Consider the following 23,817-nt stretch of genomic DNA (forward strand, 5'->3'; position numbering starts at 1 on the left):
TGGGAAGTAACGCATTGTTTACTTGCTCTGAGAGAGCATTTAACATATGCTATTTCATTTAATCCTCATGGTGACCCCTGATGGAGGACTGTTATCTACCCTTCACAGATGAGGAAAATGAAGTTTAATGAAGTAACTTGCTTATGTTTATATGTCTATTAATAAATGGAAGAACAAGGATAGACCCAATTTCCCCTCATTCCAAAGCCCTTTGCTGCTTTACTTCAGGAATTTTTTTTTTTTGAGACAGCGTCTCACTCTGTTGCCCAGGCTGGAGGGCAGTGGCATAAATCTTGGCTCACTGCAAGCTCCGCCCCTCCCCCCCTTGCCCTTCCCCACCCCCCCCACCGGGTTCCAGCAATTCTCCTGCCTCAGCCTCAGCGGGATTATAGGCATGTGCTACCACGCCTGGCTAATTTTTGTATTTTTAGGAGAGACAGGGTTTCACCATGTTGGCTAGGCTGGTCTTGAACTCCTGACCTCAGGTGATCTGCCCGCCTTAGCCTCCCAAAGTGCTGGGATTACAGGCGTGAACCACCGCACCCAGCCAGGAAGATTTTTAAGTAAAAGATTTTCAGCCCACATTCTTTGAATGATCACAGATTCTCAGATAATGGGGGACATTTTGTTTGTTTTCATGGTCTAGATACGTCTGAAACTAAAACAATTTTGGGAGTTAACATTTATTAATCATCTATTATAAACCAAATACATTGTAGCTAATAATTAAAATATATTCTATTACGGAATTGCTGCTGACCACAAACTATGAAATAAGCACGTGGAATTTCTAAGTTCACTTTAATTCAACAACTGGTGCTTTGTTGCTGACTTGGTAACCAGGTGGCCCACTGTGTATGTTTTATTGAAGCAAGTTGTCTGCAAAGAAGCGGGATAGACAGGGTCTGTCCTCAAGGGGTTTACAGTCTATCGAGGAGAGAGCTATACACGTATTAACTGATAGACACCTCTAGAGTTACATAACAGACATAAAGTTGTACATAATAGACATAAAGTTGTACTATAAGAGATGTCCTGGGGCATGGGACGAAATTCCAAATTGATTGTGGAGAGAAGAAATCTGAGGGGAGAAGGATGTGGGCTGCTGGAGACCAGGCAAGATGGGTTTTGAGTTACGTTTGGAAGACAGGTGAGATTTGCATAAATGGGTAGGAGTGCATGAGCCGAGATGAAAAGGCAGGTGATGCCACCGTGCCAATTAGGAGTCTAACATTTGGAGTAACACAGGTGATGGTGAGGCAGGTTGAGGCCATCCTGGGAGAGGCAGGGAGGGGCAGGTTGAATATTTCAGGTTTTGTCCTGTTGGCAGGAGTGTTGATAGCAGTATTACAAATGATGGTATATTAGTAATAATAATGTTTAAAATTTATTGAGCATTTATTCCACTGGATACTCTTTATTCCACAGATATTTACAGAGCATTTACAAGTGCAGAACAATGTTTCTTGCACATAATACAAGGGTGTGCAAAACTGACAGGAATCCCTGCTCTCATGGAGCTTACAGTAACAGAGGAGAGATGGACAGATGATAAAATAGGTACATTCTTCCGTGGGTGCTGTAGGGAAGCATAAGGAAAGGAGTGGGTGGAGAATGAATGGATAAGGGAGATCACAGTTTCATTTTTATTTTTTCTTTGGGCAGAGTCTCACTCTCACTCAGTCTGGAGTGCAGTGGCGTAAACACAGCTCGCTGCAGCCTCAACCTCCCAGACACAAGCAATTCTCTCACCTCAGCCTCCTGAGTAGCTGGGCCTACAGGCATGTGCCACCACGCCCAGCTAATGTGTTTAAATTTTTTATAGAGAGGGGGTCTCACTGTGTTACCCAGACTAGCCTCAAACTCCTGGGCTCAAGCGATTCTCCTGCCTCAGCCTCCCCAAGTGCTGGGATTATAGGCATGAGCCACCACACCTGGCTGACATCACAATTTTAAAGCCTGGTTCTATGTGTGCCAGTGTATTAATTTATCCAATCAGGTAAATAATAGGTAGAAGACAGTCTCTGAAGAATTATAAACGTAGGCTGGGTGTGGTGACTCATGCCTATAATCCCAGCACTTTGGGAGGCCGAGGCGGGTGAACTCTCAAGAGTTTAAGACCAGCCTGGCCAACATGGTGAAACCCCGTTTCAACTAAAAATACAAAATTAGCCGGGAGTGGTGGCACACGCCTGTAATCCCAGCTATTGGGGGAGCTGAGGCAGGTGAATCACTTGAACCTGGCAGGCGGAGGCTGCAGTGAGCTGAGAATGTGCCACTGCACTCCAGCCTGGGCAAAAAGAGCGAAATTCCATCAAAAAAAAAAGAATTTTGAATATGAAGTAACGTGAAAATAGAATTCATAAAGATGAGTGTAGCAAAATGGGAGGGTGCCAGCTGGGAGGCAACCTCAGCATCCTGGGATGGTTAGATGTAGCAGGGCTGTTGTAGCAATTAATATTAGGTAGGGTTTAGTAGAGAAAGGAGACCAATATAGGGAAAAGAAATCAAAACTCACTATCTGCTCCATGCCTTTCCGAGCCTAGAATCCAAGTGCAATTATATCGCAAAATTGACAGGACTTGAGGGAGGGTGGACCTAATGAGTAAAATGTGACGCGAAAATGACAGGATGACTGAGGGTTTGAGCCTCGGGTGACTGGGATGGTGAGAAGAAACAATTTTCGGTAAGGAAGATGGAAATTCAGTAGAATTGTCTGTCATACTATTTAAGTAATTTAAAAATTTTTTGAAACGAATTGGGGGTGGCCTCTAAGGTACTGATCCTTTCCGAGAGTCAGTAGTTTCTCCTAATGGCAGTGTGGGCAATGTGAGAGATAAAGCCGGTGGGTCCCGGTGCCAGGAGAACTGCTTCCCCTTCCCAGCACATCTGCTCAGTTTCCGCCTCTCTGTCAAGCTACACCTGCTCTGTCCTAACCTGCCATCCACTGCTTCCCACTTCCAAAAATTTCTTGCTTACAGATTCCCAAATATGCTTGCTTCACAGCATTCTGATTGTCTATAATTTTTTCAAGGCAACCCGACAGCAGAAGAAATACAGGAGAGTTTCAGTTAGTGAATATTTAGGTCAAACAACTTTTTTTTTGAGACAGGGTCTTGCTCTGTCCCCACAGGCTGGAGTCAGTGGCACAATCTCAGCTCACTGCAACCTCCGCCTCCTGGGTTCAAGCGATTGTCCTGCCTCGGCCTCTTGAGTAGCTGGGATTACAGGCGCCTGCTGCCATACCCACCTGATTTTTGTATTTTTAGTAGAGATGAGGTTTCACCATGTTGGCCAGGCTGGTCTCGAACTCCTGACCTCAAATGATTTGCCTACCTCGGCCTCCCAATTGTTGGGATTAGAGGCATGAGCCACCGCGCCCGGCCAAGATCAAACAACTTAATAAATGTTTGTTATAATGACTTAGTGCCATTTGAAAAAAAAATACACATACATTGAAAGAAAAAGATGTTTTTATATTATTCTTAAATGACCACAGTTATTCTCAAATGGGATGTGTACACCCTGCCGCACAACTTCTCCAACCTTAGAATCATATTGGACGCTCACATTCTCACTTTCTGGTGGTACTTGTTTTTTCTTTTTCTTTTTTTTTTTTTTTATTATAGCAACCACAGAAAACCCAGTTTTACAAATATATGCTGCTGTCGAAAGGAAGATAGCATGATCTAATGTTGAAACAGTACTACCTTCAGTGAGTAGCTCTCACGATGTGTGAGAGATGTCATTGTGTTTCCCTTGAAAATTTGAAATATCCCAGGGCACCCCGTGACTTCACCATGGCACCGGGAGGGCCTCAAAACACAGTTTGGGAATCATGGTACAGGCCTGTTCTATACCATCTGTTTTCCTTCTCAATTTTATGGCACTTCTTGGCATCCTCATTTTTTTTTTTTTCTTTTTTTGAGATGGAGTCTCACTCTATGATCCAGGCTGGAGCGCAATGGTGTAATCTTGACTCACTGCAACCTCCACCTCCTGGGTTCAAGTAATTCTCCTGCCTCAGCCTCCCTAGTGGCGGGGATTACAGGCATCCACCCACCATGCCCGGCTAATTTTTGTATTTTTAGTAGAAACGGGGTTTCACCATGTTGACCAGGCTGGTCTTGAACTCCTGACCTCACGTAATCCACCCACCTTGGCCTCCCAAAGTGCTGAGATTACACGCATGAGCCACCGCGCCCAGCTGCATCCTCATTTTTAAGAAAATAACTGGATCCAGCCATGACCTTCCATTTCCTCTTTTTCACCTTTAAACTCCTAGAGTGAGTTTACAGTGACTCTCCAGTTCACTTCTAGTATCATATACTGCAGATATGTCACTTGGTAAGTCACTGCTTTGGCTTCAAGCTTAGTCCAAAGAATGGTTTCCCTTTTGTTTGTTTTGAGATGGAGTCTCTCTGTTGCCCAGGCTGCAGTGCGGTGGTGCGATCGTGGCTCACTGCAGCCTCCGCCTCCCAAGTTCAAGCGATTTTCCTGCCTCAGCCTCCCAAGTAGCTGGGATTATAGGCACCCACCACCACACCTGGCTAATTTTTATATTTTTAGTAGAGACGGGATTTCACCATGTTGGCCAAGCTGGGGTGATCCGCTTGCTTCAGCCTCCCAAAGTGTTGGGATTACAGGCGTGAGCCACCGTGCCCGGCCTCTTTTTTTGTTTGTTTTGAGACAGGTTCTTACTCTGTTGCCCAGGCTAGGGTGCAGTGGTGCAATCACCGTTCACTGCCCCCTCAAACTCCTGGGCTCAGGCAATCCTCCCACATCAGCCTCTGGAGTAGCTGGGACCACAGGCGTACACCACCATGCCTGGCTAATTTTTAAATTTTCTTTTGTAGAGACGAGTCTCATTATGTTGCCCAGGCTGGTCTCGTACTCCTGGCTCAAGCAGGCCTCCCGCCTCACCTCTGAAAGTGCTGGGATTACAGGTCCGAGCCACTGCGCTCCACCAGAATGTTTTCCAACTCTCATTCCACCATATTTCTTTTGCGTTTAAAATCCTTGGCTAGGTTCAAATTATTGCCTGGCTTTTGACCTTCATACTTTACCACAAGCTCATGAATATGCCAGGCCTTAAGGGAGAAGGGCTTTCTATGTCTTTGTCTTCTGTGAACCCATTTAAACTCCACCACAGCCATGCGGGGATGGGCGTTATTATTACCTTTTTCATGGGTGAGGAAGCAGGCCGCCCGTGACACCAAGGCATCAGAATGGAACGGAAACACCATCTAGAGGTGCTGCCTGTCCACAGTTATGGCCAGGTTCCTGAGGACACCCTGGACGCTGGTGACTGGTATAAATAAGTGTCTTGCTGTGTTTGATTTTTAATTTTTACAACTATATTTTTATAAAAGTAAATCATTATAGCTCATTGTGGACACTTTAGCAATGAAGAAAAAGAAAAACCAACTCACCACAGAAGCATAAAAGTGTTTATGTAAAAATTTTTGATTCAGTTTAATTTGATTTTAATATTGCTTCCAAACATTTTTATTATGTAATCATAATGTATATAAAACTTTTTATCTTGTTTTATAAAAATTAAATTATAAGCATTTTTTATTTAATTCCACAATTATTTTAGCCATCCTTAAGAAATCTTTATCACTTTCAAGGTGATTCTTGCACATAATTTAGAAACCAAATAACTACAAAGCTTTAACATAAAACAGCAGATTCCTGCCCTACCTTCCTGAAGCCTCTCCCACGTAGATTTACCCCCCAGATCCAACCACTTCCTTATCTTCAACTCAGTGGCTCTATTATATCCATTGAATGGCATCATGCAGTTTGTGTACCTGCTGCCCATCCTGTGTTTACTTAATTGAGTTACTGAATGGTTGATTGAGAGCAATGGTTCTGCAGGATTACTAAACGCTGATAAAGGCCTGTTCACTATGCACGTATAGATGTGTAAGTTCAGAGCTACATTATCAGATGTACTTTGCCTTGCCATTTTATAAGCCTAATTTAACTGTGCATTTCATTTATCATAAATGGCTATGGGCGTATTAGGAGTGATGACTTTATTATTAAACATTAATAGATCTCCCAGCTGTTATCAGTTATTTTCCGAACCTAAAATTGAAGAAGTTTGGGAATTAAGCCAAGAAGATCTAATGAAATTCTATTGTATTTTAAACCATAATTATTAAGACACAGCAGGTAACGGCCTGCCCTTGATAATTGTAAAGACTATTGGGTGTTAAGAAGAAGCACATTATGTGGATACATGCAACTTCTTGTAGAAATATTTTCAGGCAGCCCTCTTTTTAAAAATGGAGGATCCCTTTTCAGAAATACTGATTCCCAAGCATGTGGGCTGGTGTCTGTGCTGCCACAATATACTTTAAAAAAAATTAATAGACTTTATTTTTTAGAGCAGTTTTACATTTGTCTGTTTTTTACTGCTCCTTGTGGAGCCCGGCTAACTCCTAGGCAGTGCGCCCAGAGCTGCAGTTTTAGATTTAGATAAATTAGGCAGAAATTACAGATAATTGCCATCTAACCATCACTGACTTCCCACCCTCAACCAGCTTATTATTAACATATAATTAACTCCTGTAATGAACATGTTACATTAGTGTGGTACATTTGTTATCACTGATAAGCCAATGTTGATACATTAATTAAAATCTACAGTTTTCATTAGGATTCACTCTTGGTGTAGTACATTTCATGGATTTTGACAAGTGTATAATGACATGTATTCACCATTACAGTCATATAGAATAGTTTCACTGCCTTAAAAATCCTCCATTCTTCCCATGTTTATTCCTCTATTCCCGAAACCTCTGGCAACCACTGATCTTTTTAGTGTCTCCATAGTTTTACCTTTTCCAGAGTGTCATACGGTTGGAATCACACAGTATGTAGCCTTTTCAGATTGGCTTCTTTCACTTAGTAATATGCATTTAAGGTTCCTCTATGTCCTTTCATGGTTGATAGCTTATTTCTTTTAAGCACTGAATAGTGTTCTGTTGTCTGGATATAAAATGGATAAATATTTTATTTATCCATTCACCTAATGAAGGTCATCTCAGTAGCTTCCAAGTTTTGTCAATTAGGAATAAAGCTGCTGGCCAGGTGCGGTGGCTCACGTCTGTAATCCCAGCACTTTGGGAGGCAGAGGCAGGCGGATCACTTGCAGTCAGGAGTTTGAGACCAGCCTGGCCAACATGGTGAAACCCTGTCTCTATTAAAAATACAAAAATTAGCTGTGTGTGGTGGCGGGTGCCTGTAATGCCCAGCTACTCAGGAGACTGAGGCAGGAGAATTTTTTGAACCTGGGAGGCAGAGGTTACAGTGAGCCAAGATCACACCACTGTACCCCTGCCTGGGTGACAGAGTGAGACTCTGTCCCAAGGGGGAAAAAAAGAGAAATAAAGCTGCTATAAACATCTGTGTGCAGGTTTTTGTGTGTACATATGTTTTCAACTCACTTGGGTAAAAATCAAGGGGCACAGTTGTTGGGTCATATGGTAAGAGTATTGTTTAGTTTTATAAGAAACTGCAAGACTGTCTTCCAGAATGGTTGGGTCATTTTACGTTCCCCAGCAATGAACTGGAGTATCTGTTGCTCTGCCTCTTTGCCAGCATTTGGTGCAGTCAGTGTTTTAGATTTTTCCTGTTTAATAGGTATATAGTAGTAGAGTATATCTCATTGTTGCTTGGTTTGTTCGTTTTGTTTGAGACAGAATCTCGCTCTGTTGCCCAGGCTGGAGAGCAGTGGTGCAATCTCAGCTCACTGCAACCTCCGCCTCCTGAGTTCAAGTGATTCTCATGCCTCACCCTCCGGAGTAGCTGGGACTATAGGCAAGCGCCACCACGCCCGGCTAGTTTTTGTATTTTTAGTAGAGATGGGGTTTCACCATGTTGGCCAGGCTGGTCTCCAACTCCTGACCTCAGGTGATCCGCCGACCTTGGCCTCCCAAAGTGCTGGGATTACAGTCATGAGCCACCACGCGGGGCCCATTGTTGCTTTAATTTGCAATTCCCAGGTGACATATGATATGGAGCATCTTTTCATGTACTTATTTGCCATCTGTAGCTCTTCTTTGGTGAGGTGTCTATTCAGATCTGTTGCCCATTTTAAAAATCAGGTTGTTTGTTTTCTTATTATTGATTTTAAGAGTTCTTTGTCTATTTCAGATACCATTCCTTTATTAGATATATATTTTGCAAAGATTTTATTTTAATCTGTGGCTTGTCTTTTTATTTTCTTAAGAAAGTGTCTTTCACAGAGCAGAAGTTTTAGATTTTAATGAAGTTCAATTTATAATTTTTTCTTTCATGGATCATTTTTTCTTTCATGGATCATTTTTTCTTTCATGATCATGGATCATTTTGATGTTGTATGTAAAATGTCATCACCAAACCCAAGGTCATCTAGCTTTTCTCCTATGTTATCTCCTAGGAGTTTTATAGTTTTGTGTTTTTCCTTTAGGTCTGTGATTCATTTTGGGTTGATTTTTGTAATAGATGTAAGATCCGGGTCTAGATTATTTATTTACATACTTATTTATTTACTTACATGTGGATATACAGTTGTTCCAGTACCACTTATTGAAAAAAAATATCCTTTCAGTGTTGAATTGTCTTTGCTCTTTTTGAAAGATCAGTTGACTATATTTGTGTGGTTCTATTTCTGGGCTGTTTATTCTATTCATATGTGCTGAGTCTTTTTGTTACTTTCAGTGAAGATAAAATCTATTTGTAGCTAATCTTGGTTTGTCTTTGACTCTTAGTTTCCTCATGAGAAGCGGGGATCCGTAGAATAGATCATTCTTACTGTTTCTTCCATCTTTACTGCGTGAGATTAGTGAGACTAAGTGAGACTAAGACTTAGTGAGACTAAGAATACAGTCGGGATGATGCTTTTCTCATAGAAAATCTCTGGATCTGTTTCAACAGCTACCAGATCTGTGTATGTGTCTTTGTGTCTGTCTGTGTGTGTACAGGCATAGTGGCAGACGTGATTTCTGGTTATGTCCTTTACATTTTATAACAGGATATTAAACTTAACATTCATGAATGAGTAAGAAAGCATATTTTGCCCCAATCTGTAACAGAAAATATCAATAATTGAGTTATTACCAGCAATTAAAACATCAGATTTCCTGGCATGAAGCTTTCGTAAGGGGATATTTGGCAATGTTTGAAGACCTTTTTGGTTGTCACAACTGGTAGCTGGGAGGCCTGGAGAGGTGCTACTGGCATCCAGTGAGTAGAGGCCAAGGATGCTGCTAAGTATCCTACAATACACAGAACTGCCCTCTAGAACAAATAATTTTCTGGCTTGAAATGTCAGTAGTGCTGAGGTTGACAAACCCTGTTGTAGAGAAGCAGATTTATTTATATCCATGGATATGTTTTCCTCTTTGCCTTGTCCTCTAGATCAGGCATCCCCAACCCCTGGGCCATGGACTGGTACTGGTCTGTGGCCTGTTAGGAACTGGGCCACACAGCAGGAGGTGAACAGCAGTTGAGCAAGCATTACTGCCTGAACTCTGTCTCCTGTCAGATCAGTGCCATAGTAGATTCTCATAGGGGCGTGAACCCCATCGTGAACTGCACATGTGAGGGATCTAAGTTATGTGCTCCTTGTGAAACAGTTTCATCCTGAAACCACCACCCCCCACCTGACCCCGCTCTGTGGAAAAATTGCCTTCCATGAAACCAGTCACGGATGCTAAAAAGGTTGGGGACCACTGCTCTAGCTAACCTAGACTCCTGATGATTTGCCATCTATAGCTAATAAGCAGCAGAAGTTTATGGTGTGATACAACATTCCACTTCTTTTAGGTGTCTTGAGCTGAGTTTCTTTTTTTTGTAATTTCATAATAATTTCTATTATGTTACATGCATTTAGATAAGCTGACAACTCTTAAAGTGGGACATAAATACACTATTATATGTATTTCTGAATATGGGTGGCTGGATTGTTGATCATAAAAATCTGAATCTGGAAACAAAGTTGATGTTTAATAACTCTCCTTGGTTGGCTGGATATACATAATTCAGACTCTGCTTTGAATGTCCCCTTCTGGTCCTTTAAATGGTCTATTTCCCTACCTTACGTAAGTTTCCATGAGCTCATCTTGTTTTCATAGTGTTCCCTTTTATTGTTAAGAGAAACAAAACCAAAAAACCCCACTTGTTTCAGCAATGCCCTGTTGTCTTCCTCTGTGTGAAATTGCTCAACTAAGAGTTATGCAAATGGGGATGCGGCACGTGGTGGAGGCTTCTTGCGGCATGTTGATGGGGGACCAAGACCTGGTCTTGCCTCTTCCTCCTCCCCCTGCTGGCTTCATTCCGGTCATACCAGCTCCTGCTGTGGCCGTCAGCTCATCCCAGGACCTTGGCAGGGCCTGTTTCTTTTACCTCACACTGAAGCCCCAAACTCTTAGGCTCCAGTAATCCTCCCAGCTTGGCCTCCAGTGCACTGGGATTAGAGGTGTGAGCCCCCATGCATGGCCACTCTCTAAGTTCTTACTCCCACGGACAATTAAGAGTTTGAAGGACCTTAGGCCATGGGTTCAGATTATATTATTTTGCTTCAAAATTTTAAAAACTTTTTTATTTTTCTGTCATATACATATATGTGTGTGTATATATATATAACTAAGTTATATATATATAACTTGTATATGTTACTTTTTATATATAATAAAATATATTATATTTTTAAATAAAATATATTATATTTTTAAATATAATATGTAACTCGTACATAGCACATATTATATGTAATGTATCCTATACATAACCTTATGTTGTACATAAATATGTATATTGTTTACCTATTGTACTATATGTACATGTATAACTTGTCTATATATTATGTATTATAATAAAATACATTGTATACTTGTATACATAATTTGTAACAATGGAAAACATTTTTAAAATTTTAGACTAAGGGGAACTGAGCACAAAACCTAAGGGCCTCCAAACTCTGATTTTATACATATATAAAATTATACATATATGTATATATAATATACCTTTTAAATAAGGTATATATGATGGGAAAATTAAAAATTTGCAAGGGCAAAACCAAAAATAGCTGTAGATGAACATTGCGGTAGTTTAGCCTATTTCTTATCAGACTTTTTTCTATTCATTTGTACCTTTTCCCTCACAAAATGATATCATGCTATATATACTGTTTTTACATTTTTTCACTTAAATATATTGTGAATATCTTTTTATGTCAATAAATATATATGTATTAAAATTTAATAGTCACATAGTATTCTTTTGTGTTGAAGTATCATGTTCTAGATCAATTTTCCAAAAGCCAGTTACCAGAAGGGCAATTTGATGTTTTCTCAAATGTTACACCGTACCAGAAGACTTGTTTCTTTTAACTACTTGAATATTATTTTTATTTTAAAAACTTTATGCATTTTTAATGTGCTTCTGCTAGTTCTTCAAATGACATATCAACATTGTTTCTGCAATTAGAAAAAATAAAATTTAAATTTATAAGCCTCAAAAAGAGATTGTAAGTGACCAAAGCATTTCCAACATATATGACATGCTTAAACTTTAGTTTCTGAGAAGGTGAAATTAGGATGTGTTAACCTGGCAGCTGTTTGCAAAACCATTTGAGTTGAAAGGATAGAACCATCCTGAAATAAGGAAAGGAAGCGTTCCTGTGCATAGGGATACCAGAAAGAAGCAGAAGACTTGAATCTCAAATGTAATAAAAGATGACATTAAGGTTGAAGAATTTTTTAAAAATTACAATTCTAAAAATGTAAGGAGAGGTAAAGCAAGAAGTGAATTAGGAAACTACAGAAACAACCATATCTCACATTAAACTTAAGCTACTAATTACTAGTAACAGATTAATATTGAGTCTAAGAAGACTCAATAATCCTTAGCTTTCTAAAAAATAGAACATTCGTCAAAATCTTTTAAAACAATTATATATTTTTGTTTGTTTGTTTGTTTGTTTTTGTTTTTTTTTTAGACGGAGCCTCACTCTTTTGCCCATCCTGGAGTGCAGTGGTGCTATCTTGGCTCACAGCAACCTCCACCTCTCAAGTTCAAGCAATTCTCCTGCCTCAGCTCCTGAGTAGCTGGGATCACAAGCATGCACCACCACGCCTGGCTAATTTTTGTATTTTTAGTAGAGACAGGGTTTCGCCATGTTGGCCAGGCTGGTCTCGAACTCCTAACCTCAGGTGATCCTCCTGCCCGGGCCTCCCAAAGTGCTGGGATTACAGGCATGAGCCACCACACCAGGCTTAAAACAATTATATTTGATAAGAATTATTATACTCGCATTTATATACCAGGGAATACTACACAGCCATAAAAAATGAAATCATGTCCTGGGCAGCAACATGGATGCAGCTGGAAGCCATTATCCTAAGTGAATTAATGCAGGAACAGAAAACCAAATTGCAGGCTCTCACTTGTGAATGGGAGCTAGGCATTGAATACATATGGATGTAAAGATAGGAGCAATAGACATGGGAGACTACTAAAGTGGGGGAGGGAGAAGGGGAGACATTCACCAAAAAACTATTTGGTACTATGCTCACTACCTGGATGGTGGGATCATCTGTACCCCAAACCTCAGCATCTTGCAATATACCCATGTAACAAACCTGCACATGTATTCCTGAACCTAAAATAAAAGTTGAAATTATTTTTAAAAAAGAATTACTATACTCTTAAGCTATGAAAGCACCACAACTAATACCAACTGTTATAAACTTAAGCTGTTAAAACTATCCCATCTAATATGACATTACGTAAATCTGAAATAATTAAAAGATACAAATTTTGGTGAACTGATCATCTTGTAAGTTGAAAACCCTCACAGAACTGGCTTTGGTGATGTGAATTTTGAGAGCTGATCTGCATTTATTTAACCAGTGACCTATAATTTGACAAACAAGCCTATTTCTATATGGTATTCCAAACAGTCCCACAATAAGTATTCTCTTGTGTAGAACTTTGTGTAGCCCCCAGTTATTTTCTTATAAGTAATTTATTCCAAGAAGTGGTCATGTTGGGTTAAGAAGTGTGTACATTCTAACGGAGTTTAATATGTACTGTCAAGTTAAAGATTGTATCACTTACCCTCTCATGCCAAGCCCAGTGATTTCATTTTATGGTGAGGCAATTACAGTCCAGAGAAAAGAGTGGTTTTATCGATAATTACAGGACTGTCAAGGCTGGGCTCCACAGACAGGCTTCCTGAGTTCACCACTGTCTCATTATCCTCTCTGCACTCCCTTCCAGGCAGAGCCACATTTCCCTTTCAGTTTCTCTGTTCTAGATGCCAATCTTCCATATACCTCTTTAATTGGCTTGCAAGTCTTTTCTGGAAACATTCTAGTAAATGCAGTGATTAAAACTGTACCCAGTGCTGCTGCCCCTTCACATTGTGGATAACTAGGTGACCCCTGGGTCTACCTACGGCTGTGCTTATGTCTTGTGGCAAATAATAAAGAAGGAGCTTTGGCCAGGCGCAGTGGCTCACACCTGTAATCCCAGCACTTTGGGAGGCCAAGGCGGGCAGATCACAAGGTCAGGAGTTTGAGACCAGCCTGGCCAATATGGTGAAACCCCGTCTTTACTAAAAGTACAAAAATTAGCCAGGCATGGTGGCGAGCACCTGTAGTCCCAGCTACTCAGGAGGCTGAGGCAGGAGAATTGCTTGAACCCGGGAGGCAGAGGTTGCAGTGAGCCGAGATTGCGCCATTGCACTCCAGCCTGGGCGACAGAGCGAGATCCGTCTCAAAAAAAAAGAAGGAGCTTCAAATCAGGTAAACACAGTAAACAGAAGATAAAAAGAAGTTGGCAAGCAGCTTAAGTTTGCCAACAGGGTTTAAATCTTTTCAAATGTAGTCTGTCTTCCATCATTACTGTTTCTTCTTCTTATCCGCTACTCCTTTGCAATCTGGTGTTTAGGTAGGTACAGGGTTGCTGCTGTGCTGTTTGGTAGAAAGAAGCCATAGGTTCTCTCCATATTCTGTGTATGCCGTTCACCGGCCCGCTAAGATTTGACTGGGCACTGCTGATTCGAGGGATGTTAAATGGACACCCACCGTGCAAGTGCATGCAACTGGGAAACTTGTGGATCCCCTGGAAACCTTGACAGGCAGAATGAGGGGAGCCCTGAGACAGCATCTGGCTGTTTTGTCTTGACACCCCTTTCCTCAGTGCTCAACCCTGCATGAGACATGAAGAGAAGAGCCAACTCCTTATTCAGACCCAGAGACATCCCTCCTGTGTTGAGGGGGGTGCACCCTGTAACTAGCTAGCTAGTCTTAAACCCACTTCCCACCTCACCCCCCTTTCCCAATTGACCCTTAGTAGTCAAAGTGAATGGAGGCTGGCAGGCATCTTGGACACAGGTTCTATCCCAGTCTTTACTCTTTCCAACACTCCTTCAGACACCTCTTTCTCACTTCTCCTAAATCATATCCTCCTCCCTTCTAGGGGGAGCCTGATGGCTCACCTTAGTCACAGACAGGAGCTGACACCTAACCATTGAAGCAGCTCTGTGGTGGAGGTGATGCCCACACCATGGACGGAAGCAGCTCCACGGGCCATGGTCATAGCCTAGAGGTGACGCCCACACCATGGAGGCAGCTCTGTGATCTGAGGGATTCCCGGCACCAAAACAGCATTGCCTTAATTGCCCCCAAACACTGTTCCTATTACACATGACATTTAAACCTTAGGGAGTTACATTCATAATGTTAGGTTGCCTAAAGAAAAAAAAACAAAAACAAAAGCAAACTGAAAAAGCCTTAAGTAGGGCCTTATGTTGCAGGCTAGTCAGATAGAGAAAGCCATGCTATGCAGCTTGGCCAGCCCGGGTTACCAGCTCACCAACTGTGCCCACCCTGGCTGCTGGGAGATTTTATTGAGGAAAAATATTGGAGAATGTTTGAAAATAATGACCATGGTATGTAAGGCAAAAAATCTTAGTTGTTTAAATAAAGACGGTCTGGCTAGGTCCTTTTCAGTTCTCTCTCTTTTAAAAGTGATTTAGGTGCTGGGTGCAGTGGCTCACGCCTGTAATCCCAGCACTTTGGGAGGCCGAGGTGGGTGTATCACCTGAGGTCAGGAGTTGGAGACCAGCCTGGCCAACATGGTGAAACCCTGTCTGTACTAAAAATACAAAAATTAGTCATGCATGGTGGCGGATGCCTATAGTCCCTACTACTTGCTACTCAGGAGGCTGAGGCAGGAGAATCGCTTGAACCCAGGAGGCAGAGGTTGCAGTGAGCCGAGATCGCACCACTGCACTCCAGCCTGGGCAACAGAGGGAGACTCCATCCAAAAACAAAAAAAAACAAAAAAAACAGGAATTTGGGAAAATTGATGCAAGACTGAACTGCTTGAGTTGGGAATTAATGGGGTTGGTGGTGGAGCTTAGTGCTAGTGCCCTCACCAAGTCTCTCCAACGCTGTTGAGGCTGCCAACCAGGCTATTATGTCCCCATGTCACTTTGATAAGCAGTTTGGAGAAAGCATTCAACTCTTCTGAAGACTTTGTTTCTCTAATCTGAGTCTCCTTTCCGAAAGTAAAGTAAGAAGGACAAATAAAGGGTATCTAAAGGTTTCTGTGTTGGTGGGCAAAGTAAATCTCTTGAGTTATAGAACTGATACTGGAATGCAAGTGTGTAGGGAACATACTTTTAGGGACGAATTCCTATAAATGATGCTTGAACCAGGCTTGGACGTAATTTGAAACTCAAGATCACTTTTGTTTCAGATAGACACCACCCACCTCTATTTCTCCAGGCTTCCTTTCTCTTCCTCGTGTCTTTCTAAGCTCTCTAATTCAGAAAACTCTTGGAGCTGGAGCTTCCTCCACAGAAAGGCAGCAAGACCTTGCATCAGTAAAGAAGTGCAACTTTTAGGCTGGGCGCGGTGGCTCATGCCTGTAATCCCAGCACTTTGGGAGGCTCACGTGGGAGGATCACCTGAGGTCAGGAGTTTGAGACCAGCCTGGCCAATATGGTGAAACCCTGTCTCTACTAAAAACACAAAAGTTAGCCAGGTGTGGTGGTGGGCACCTGTAATCCCAGCTACCTGGGAGGCTGAGGCAGGAGAATTGCTTGGGCCCGGGAGGCAGAGTTTGCAGTGAGCAGAGATCGCGCCATTGCACTCCAGCCTGGGTGACAGAGTGAGACTCCATCTCAAAAAACAAACAAACAAAAAAGAAGTGCAGCTTTTAGATAGAAGGAATAGATTCTAGGTTCTACAGCACTGTAGGGTGACTATAATTAAAGACAATGTATTGTATATTCCAAATAGCCAGAAGAGCAAATTTTGAATGTTCCCAACACAAAGAAATAATACATTAAAAATAATAAAAGCAACAAAAAGAGAAAAAGTACAGCTTTGAAGCCAGACCAAGTTCCAGTTGTACCTGAGACCTTTGATTACCTAGCACAGGTTCATCTCTGGGTTTTACTTTCCTCATACACAAAGTACCAGGGACAAAGTAGGCACATACGTGTTTATCCCTTTATACCCCCACGTCTTTTGTCTCTGACCCTCATAGACATTTATAGCTACTCTGTTTGCTTTAGGTGGGTGACCAGTTGATATTGCAAAGTCAGGCAATAGACCCAGCAGTTGAGTTCAGCAATCCAACTCCATAGTCCTTACTTCAGAATATGTTGTGAATTGTATAGTGTCTTCTTTAGGAATTTCAATACAAAATTTCTATACAGGATCTTTTACCTCACAAGTGGACTTTAGAACCTAACCAACAAGGTGGTGGATGTCCTCTTAGATTTTTTTCCTGTGGACATTAAATATATATACATATATACGGATTGTGTACATATATTAGGTTGGTGCAAAAGTAATGGGCAAAAACCGCAATTACTTTTGCAACAGCCTAATTTAAATATGTATATATAATTTTTTCAATCAGCAATTCTTGATTGTTTGATTAAGAATGTCCAAATATACAGATCTCTCTTTTTAACCCACTCATAATGTGTCACTTTGTTCTAACTTAAAGAACTAACCTCTAATGAGGACATCTAGATTGTCTCTACTATAAGTCATGCCAGTGGGAACATCCTTGTGCCCCTGTGCAGTGTATTTAAAGAACAGATTTCGAGAAGTGGAATTCCAATGCAAGATTGCATCTTTGTTGAACAGCTGGATAATGGTAAGACATTGCTAGATTTTATGAAACCAAAACCCTACTGCCTCTGGTAAGAGTGAGTTTTGTTTTGTTTTGTTTTGTTTTTTTGATGGAGTCTTGCTCTGTCACCCAGGCTGGAGTGCAGTGGCACAATCTTGGCTTACTGCAACCTCTGCCTCCCAGGCTCAAGGGATTCTCCTGCCTCAGGCTCCTGAGAAGCTGGGACTACAGACAGGTGCCACCACGCCCGGCTAATTTTTGTGTTTTTTAGTAGAGACAGAGTTTCATCATGTTGGCCAGGCCGGTCTCGAACCCCTGACCTCAGATGATCCACCCGCCTCGGCCTCCCAAAGTTCTGGGATTACACTTGTGAGCCACCACACCTGGCCAAGGTAAGAGTGATTTTTAAAAACCAAAAAATTATCCCAGAGTCTGGGAATAAAATAAAAGAGGGATTAAAATCACTCTTCTAATATTCTAAGGCTCTTGAATGAGGATGAGCCACCCCTAATGGATATTCATTCCAATGAAAGAAAGACTTTTTAGAAAGAGAAATCTCCTGCCTCACATTTTCTGGATGGGTCAGTGGGTGTTGCTTTGTAATCAAAAGGCTGCCTGGCCGTTTGTGTCTCTTTAGACCATATTGTAAAACTTTTGCAATGAACAGACTAGAGTTGTATTTGCATGTCAAAGCCTCAGTTACTATCTTGTTTTAACCAAATTCTCTATGCATAAAATATGTCTTTATTTACTGTTCAAAAAATGGTTTTGAAGGCACTGCTGACTACATCATCCACAGCACTTGATATAAAGTGCATTATAAGCAAACTTGGAATTCCTGTTGGGGACACACATTCCCATCAGGAACCTGGTCTGCTTCCTCTCTCCTGCTGTGACTCAGGACGTCCCTGGCCCTTCTTGCCAGAAAACCTAGGGCAAATGTGCAGGTCAGTTACAGCAGACCTGTTCCCTACAATGTTACCACATTCGCATTTTTCTCATTGCCTTGGCTCTGGTTTTCTGGTTTTATTTTATTAACTTCATTATTGACTCTTTTGTGGTAAAACATTTTAAAGCTTTTTTCTCTGAGAAAGAGGTAGCCTATAAAAATAATCTCTTTGTTTGGCATTGTTAATAAATAGATGAAACATGCATTTCAAAATAGCCATTGTATGGCAAAGTGGTAAGAGCCCAGGCTGTAGACTTAGCTTCTGACTTAGACTTGAGAGCACACTCCTGTGTGAGTGAGTCCTAGCCTCACCCCTCCCAGCTGTGCTGTGCACGAGTCTTTTAACCTTTCTGAGCCTCAGTTTTCTCCTCTGTAAAGTCATCTGGCCGTATGGTTTCTTCAAGGATTAAATGAGATGCTCAATATATTATAAATGTGTAATAGAAGAATACTAAGGTGGAAATCATTGTAAAGTGTAGCTCATATCACTTGGAACATGTAATCACTCTCAGTTTTTGTCAGGAGTATATTGTATTTTCTACATTTCTGGTACTTTCATACAGCATAAGGAATTGCAAGACCTGTTCTGATTTTGGGTTGCTCATCCCCATGTCACATGGAGGACCTCTCTTGAGGTTTCTGGTGGGAGAGTGTCTGAATGGGGGACCCCAAACACTTTGTGAGCAGAGATCAGCTGTGCCTGAGCAGTGAGGCCATGCTAATTCTCCACGTGGCTTTAATTTTTTCATTTACAGTGCATACATTCGATGTTAAATTATCCATGACAATGGCGGAAAGAAATTAAGCATAAATAAATGGCCATCTATCGATCTTCCTGTCTTGGATGTCACCACCCCACCCACATCCACCTGCTTTTTGTTTCCGTCCTTCCTTTTCCCAAGACCACTGCCCTTGGACAATCACCTCCATGTTTTCCTCTGTCCACTTCAGAGGCTCGGGGATGGATTTCCTTACAGTAGCTCACTCTCCCCCCAACACTTCCTACAGAGTTTCTGCTCAGAAATAGAGATCTCAACATCTGATGCACACTGGATGTTCTCCTGAATAACTACAATACCATCATATTGCACTTACAAAACACAACAACAGTTCCCTGATATCATAATCTCATGTGTAAGTCAATTTCAACTTCTCCAGTTGTCACATATCACAGCTATGTGTCCTCCCCTCCTCCCAGGCCCCCAAGATTCCATCAAGGTTGGTACATTGTCTCTTGGGTCTTCTCTGATATGGAATGGTTCCATCCCTTCCCTTTAGCTGGAGTATCCAGGCAAGTTTTCTTTAGAAAATGGCACATTATGGGTTTTTCTGATTATCTTATTCCTCTCTTCCCTGTATTTCCCATAAACTGGAAGTTATTTTAGAGGTTTCTGTCTGTTTTAGAACAGCAGACCCAGGTGGGTTTTGCCTCCTTTCCTTCTCCTCTCTCACCTTCCTCAGGAGGGGTGTTGAGGGGCACCTGGGAGTCCCAAGCCCACCAGCCACAGCTGCTCCAGGTGTTCTTTTTTTTTTAGACCGAGTCTCACTCTGTCACCCAGGCTGGAGTGCAGTGGCGTGATCTCTGCTCACTGCAACCTCTGCCTGCTGGGTTCAAGTGATTCTCCTGCCTCAGCCTCCCGAGTAGCTGGGACTACGGGCGCCCATCACCACGCCGGCTAATTTTTTGTATTTTTAGTAGAGACGGGGTTTCACCATGTTGGCCGGTCTGGTCCCGGACTCCTGACCTCGCGATCCGCCCACCTCGGCCTCCCAAAGTGCGTTCATTCTTACTCTTTGAGCACCTGCGTGGAGCGGAGCTGTTTTAGGTGCTGGGGGTACTGCCCTGAGCAAAGTAGAGGGAAGCTGTCCCAGTCAGCTTAGATGCTAGCTTAGGGAGCTGACCCTAAATAAACTGATACATGATGGACCGTGGGTGGTAACCAGACAAGAGTGAGAATTAGTGCAGACCTGTCTGGGGCGATAACATTCCTGTAGGATCTGAGAGAGGAGAGAGAGAGAGAGAGAGAGAGAGAGAGAGAGAGAGAGAGAGAGAGAGAGAGTGAGGGAACGCTGGAGCGAGCAGCGAGGGCAGGGGAACTGCAGGAACGCGGTGGGGTGGGGACAGGGGATTCCCTGTGCCCTGGTTGTGGCACAGCTCAGTCAGGGCTCGGTCCGTGCTGGGAGGGAGCTGGATCGAGCGGCCCGGTTTGCTGTGGGTTGGCCGCACCCATGCAGGGCTCCTGCCCCGGAGCTCGCGGCGTTCGCAGGGTCCTCGTGCTGCTATTAACGTATTTGCCCATTTGTAAAGCACGATTTTAAGGGATGATGAGTTAAACACCGCTTTTTCGGGGAGGGTGACGGGGCGTGGGAGGGATGAGACTGGTGAAAAAAGAACTCCCATGCTTACTTAGAGATCAACTCTAAACCCATGGCCATTTCAGAAACTTTAGTGTATTAAAAAATGTGCTGTTTTGAATCAAAGAAGTACTTGCTTCCCCTTTATTTTGGGAACTGCAGCTCGCTAGTTTCAGAAAGAGGTGTGGCTGCTCTTTAGAGGCTTCATACCTCAAGTAATGAAATGATAAACAAGTTGAAGTTCCTAGACCAATTGGAAGCCTGCAGGAAAAAACGCAGGCCTGGACACGTGGCAGCGATGCAGGAGAGGGCCGAGTTCCCAGAAGAGCTCTTGAGGTTTCTTAGTACAATTCCTCCCCCACGAGATATTGCCTAGTCACACCACCTCTCCCCCTTCCCCAAACTCCTGTCATCTCTCCTTCCTCTAGACTTAACTCTAAGCCCTAGGCACCAGATTTGGCAGTGCTTCAGAATTACACATCACATGGGGAGCAGCATGCTCCCACTGTGCCCCAGAAGAGTTTCCCGGACAGTGTCCAGAGAATCTGTTCGGTGAGAACCACCTTCTAATGAAGTTTGTGAGATTTTATTTTTTTATTATTTATTATTTATTTTTTTTTTTGAGACGGAGTCTTGCTGTCGCCCAGGCTGGAGTGCAGTGGCGCGATCTCGGCTCACTGCACCCTCCCCGGGCCGGGTTCAAGCGATTCTCCTGCCTTAGCCTCCCGAGTAGCTGGGACCACAGGCGTGTGCCACCACGCCCAGCTAATTTTTGTATATTTAGTAGAGATGGGGTTTCACCATGTTGGCCAGGATGGTCTCCATCTCTTGACCTCGTGATCCGCCTTCCTTGGCCTCACAAAGTGCTGGGATTACAGGCGTGAGCCACCGCGCCCGGCTGTTTTGTTTTTAATGCATAGATTTGACCCAATACTGTAAGACAAGAACTGTGTCTGATTCAAATTTTCAAAATCACCTTTGCAGTCCCCAGAGTGCGTGTGTAGTGCTCAGCCGTCCCGCGTTAATGGAATCACTGGATGACAGAGTTCATGTTTAGATGTGCACCGTGTGTTGTTCTGCCCTGGTCAGGCACCAGCCCCCTTCTTGCCATGGTGGCTTTCCTCCACTGTCCTAGCATGGCTTGCGGAGACCTTCATTTTGCTTTTACCTGCGCTAGTACTCCTGGTTTCCTGACTCAAGTAGCTTACTCAGTAGCCCTACTGGATTTGATCATCTGAATGTTTTCATAAGTATCTTCTCTCCCATAAGTGTGTTTCCTCAATTCATTTCCAGTCTTGATGAAAGCCAGGCCATCTTCCTAGGCCCCTAGCTATGTTTAGCTGAAGCCAGGTTCTGCAGATTCTAGCTCTTCATCACCTGCCCTTGAAGTCTCAAGGGCCCCCACCCCACTCCACCTTGCACACTGCAGATTGGATGTGTCATTTGTCTTCAGGGTAAAAAATCAACCACTCAGCTTCACATCCAGCATGTGCCTCCCTCTCTGGCCCTGACTCCTGACCTTCCCTACCTGCTCCTTGACTGCAGTGTTTAGTGTTGTACATAGAGCTCATTTTCTGAAGAGATTAGGTTGATCTAGCTCTCTGAAGGGGCCATGTTATCTTGACCTCATGGTGGTTGCATATGAAGTTTCTTCTTCCTGGAATCTCTTTGCTGACTTTGCAACCTGGCTGCCATCCCTCCCATTTCAACTCACAGAGCATTTCCTTTAGGAAGCTTTCCCTGACCACCTCCTTTTCCTCTTGCCTGAGTTACATGTCCTTTCTTAGATCCTGTGGGTCCTCTGTCATCGAGTCTTTACACATCTTTGCCACAAGAATACGAGCAGAGTTAGAGCTGGATTTTGTCTGGGTGATGGAAAATTAATGCTCAATAAATATTTGTTGAGTGAATCAATGGACAGGCAAACCTATTTGGGAACAGTATTCACATTTGAGTTTATTAATCTATACATGATAAAGAATAAAAGTATATTTTTTCTACTCTTTTTTATTGGAGACATTTTGATGGCTTGAAGCAGTTCTGGAATGGTAAAACAATGTCATTGCTTTTATGTTTCAACAGGAAATATGGGATGTATAAAATCAAAAGGGAAAGACAGCTTGAGTGACGATGGAGTAGATTTGAAGACTCAACCAGTACGTAATACTGAAAGAACTATTTATGTGAGAGATCCAACGTCCAATAAACAGCAAAGGCCAGTAAGTAGATAGTCTCAGGGGAGAATTCCCACAGCAAGATCAAAGCATGGCTACATAATTTAAACACCAGTCTGTAATATGTGCATGCAAAAAAATTCCATTGATTACTTGGTCCTCAAATAATTTTTGATATGCTTTGTAACTTTATCCTTTGAAGAATGTATAAATATTTTAGGGATAACTAGGCCACTCGTTGTGCAATTAAAAGGGCCTTTGGTCACATTCTTTTGTGTGAAGAAAGCCATCTTTCATATTACTGGTGCAAAGACCCCACTATATATATATATATATATATATACACACACACACACATATATGTGTATATATGTGTGTGTGTATATATATGTGTATATATGTGTATATATACATGTGTATATATGTGTATATATACGTGTGTATATATGTGTATATATACGTGTATATATGTGTATATATACGTGTGTATATATGTGTATATATACGTGTATATATGTGTATATATACGTGTGTATATATGTGTATATTTACGTGCGTATATATGTGTATATATACGTGCGTATATATGTGTATATATATGTGTGTATATATGTGTATATATATGTGTATATATATATGTGTGTGTATATATATATACACACACATACATACATAGGCTTGTGTGACTCAAGATAGTAGTGAGAGGCCGGGCGCAGTGGCTCACGCTTGTAATCCCAGCACTTTGGGAGGCTGAGGCGGGCAGATCACTAGGTCAGGAGCTCGAGACCAGCCTGGCCAACATAGTGAAACCCCATCTCTACTAAAAATACAAAAATTAGCTGGGCACAGTGGCGGGCGCCTGTAATCCCAGCTACTCAGGAGGCTGAGGCAGGAGAATCGCTTGAACCTGGGAAGCAGAGGTTGCAGTGAGCCAAGATCACACCACTGCCCTCCAGGCTGGGTGACAGAACAAGACTCTGTCTCAAAAAAAAAAAAAAAAAAAAAAGATGTAGTGAGATTAGCTCAGTGGTTTAGAAGCAAAAGGAAATGTGGGGTGCAAGTCAGAAACTAAAATAGGTGCTAATGTGTCTTTTGTTGTATCATACTTTATCCTGTCCTGTCATTTCTTCAATTAATTCAAAATAGTACAGATCCTGAAGTTGTCATCTGTTATTTTAG

The 23,817-nt window shown here is 42.3% G+C and overlaps 1 protein-coding gene across 3 annotated transcripts in view; it reads left to right on the forward strand.

Annotated features, from left to right (window-relative positions):
* LYN (LYN proto-oncogene, Src family tyrosine kinase) overlaps positions 1-23,817 on the forward strand; it is a 137,916-nt gene that overhangs the window by 45,751 nt on the left and 68,348 nt on the right. The window contains exon 2 of one of the 3 annotated variants that reach the window (XM_003311797.6): positions 22,547-22,620. The exons of 1 other annotated variant lie outside the window; for it this stretch is intronic. In XM_003311797.6, coding sequence (XP_003311845.1) covers positions 22,552-22,620 — 69 coding nt within the window. In that variant the 5' untranslated portion in view covers positions 22,547-22,551. Of the gene's footprint in view, positions 1-22,546; positions 22,684-23,817 lie in introns of all 3 variants that reach the window. One more of the 3 variants, XM_528143.6, reaches the window with a different exon arrangement.

Source organism: Pan troglodytes, chromosome 7 (genome assembly GCF_028858775.2).
Source record: "Pan troglodytes isolate AG18354 chromosome 7, NHGRI_mPanTro3-v2.0_pri, whole genome shotgun sequence".
NCBI lineage: Eukaryota > Metazoa > Chordata > Mammalia > Primates > Hominidae > Pan > Pan troglodytes.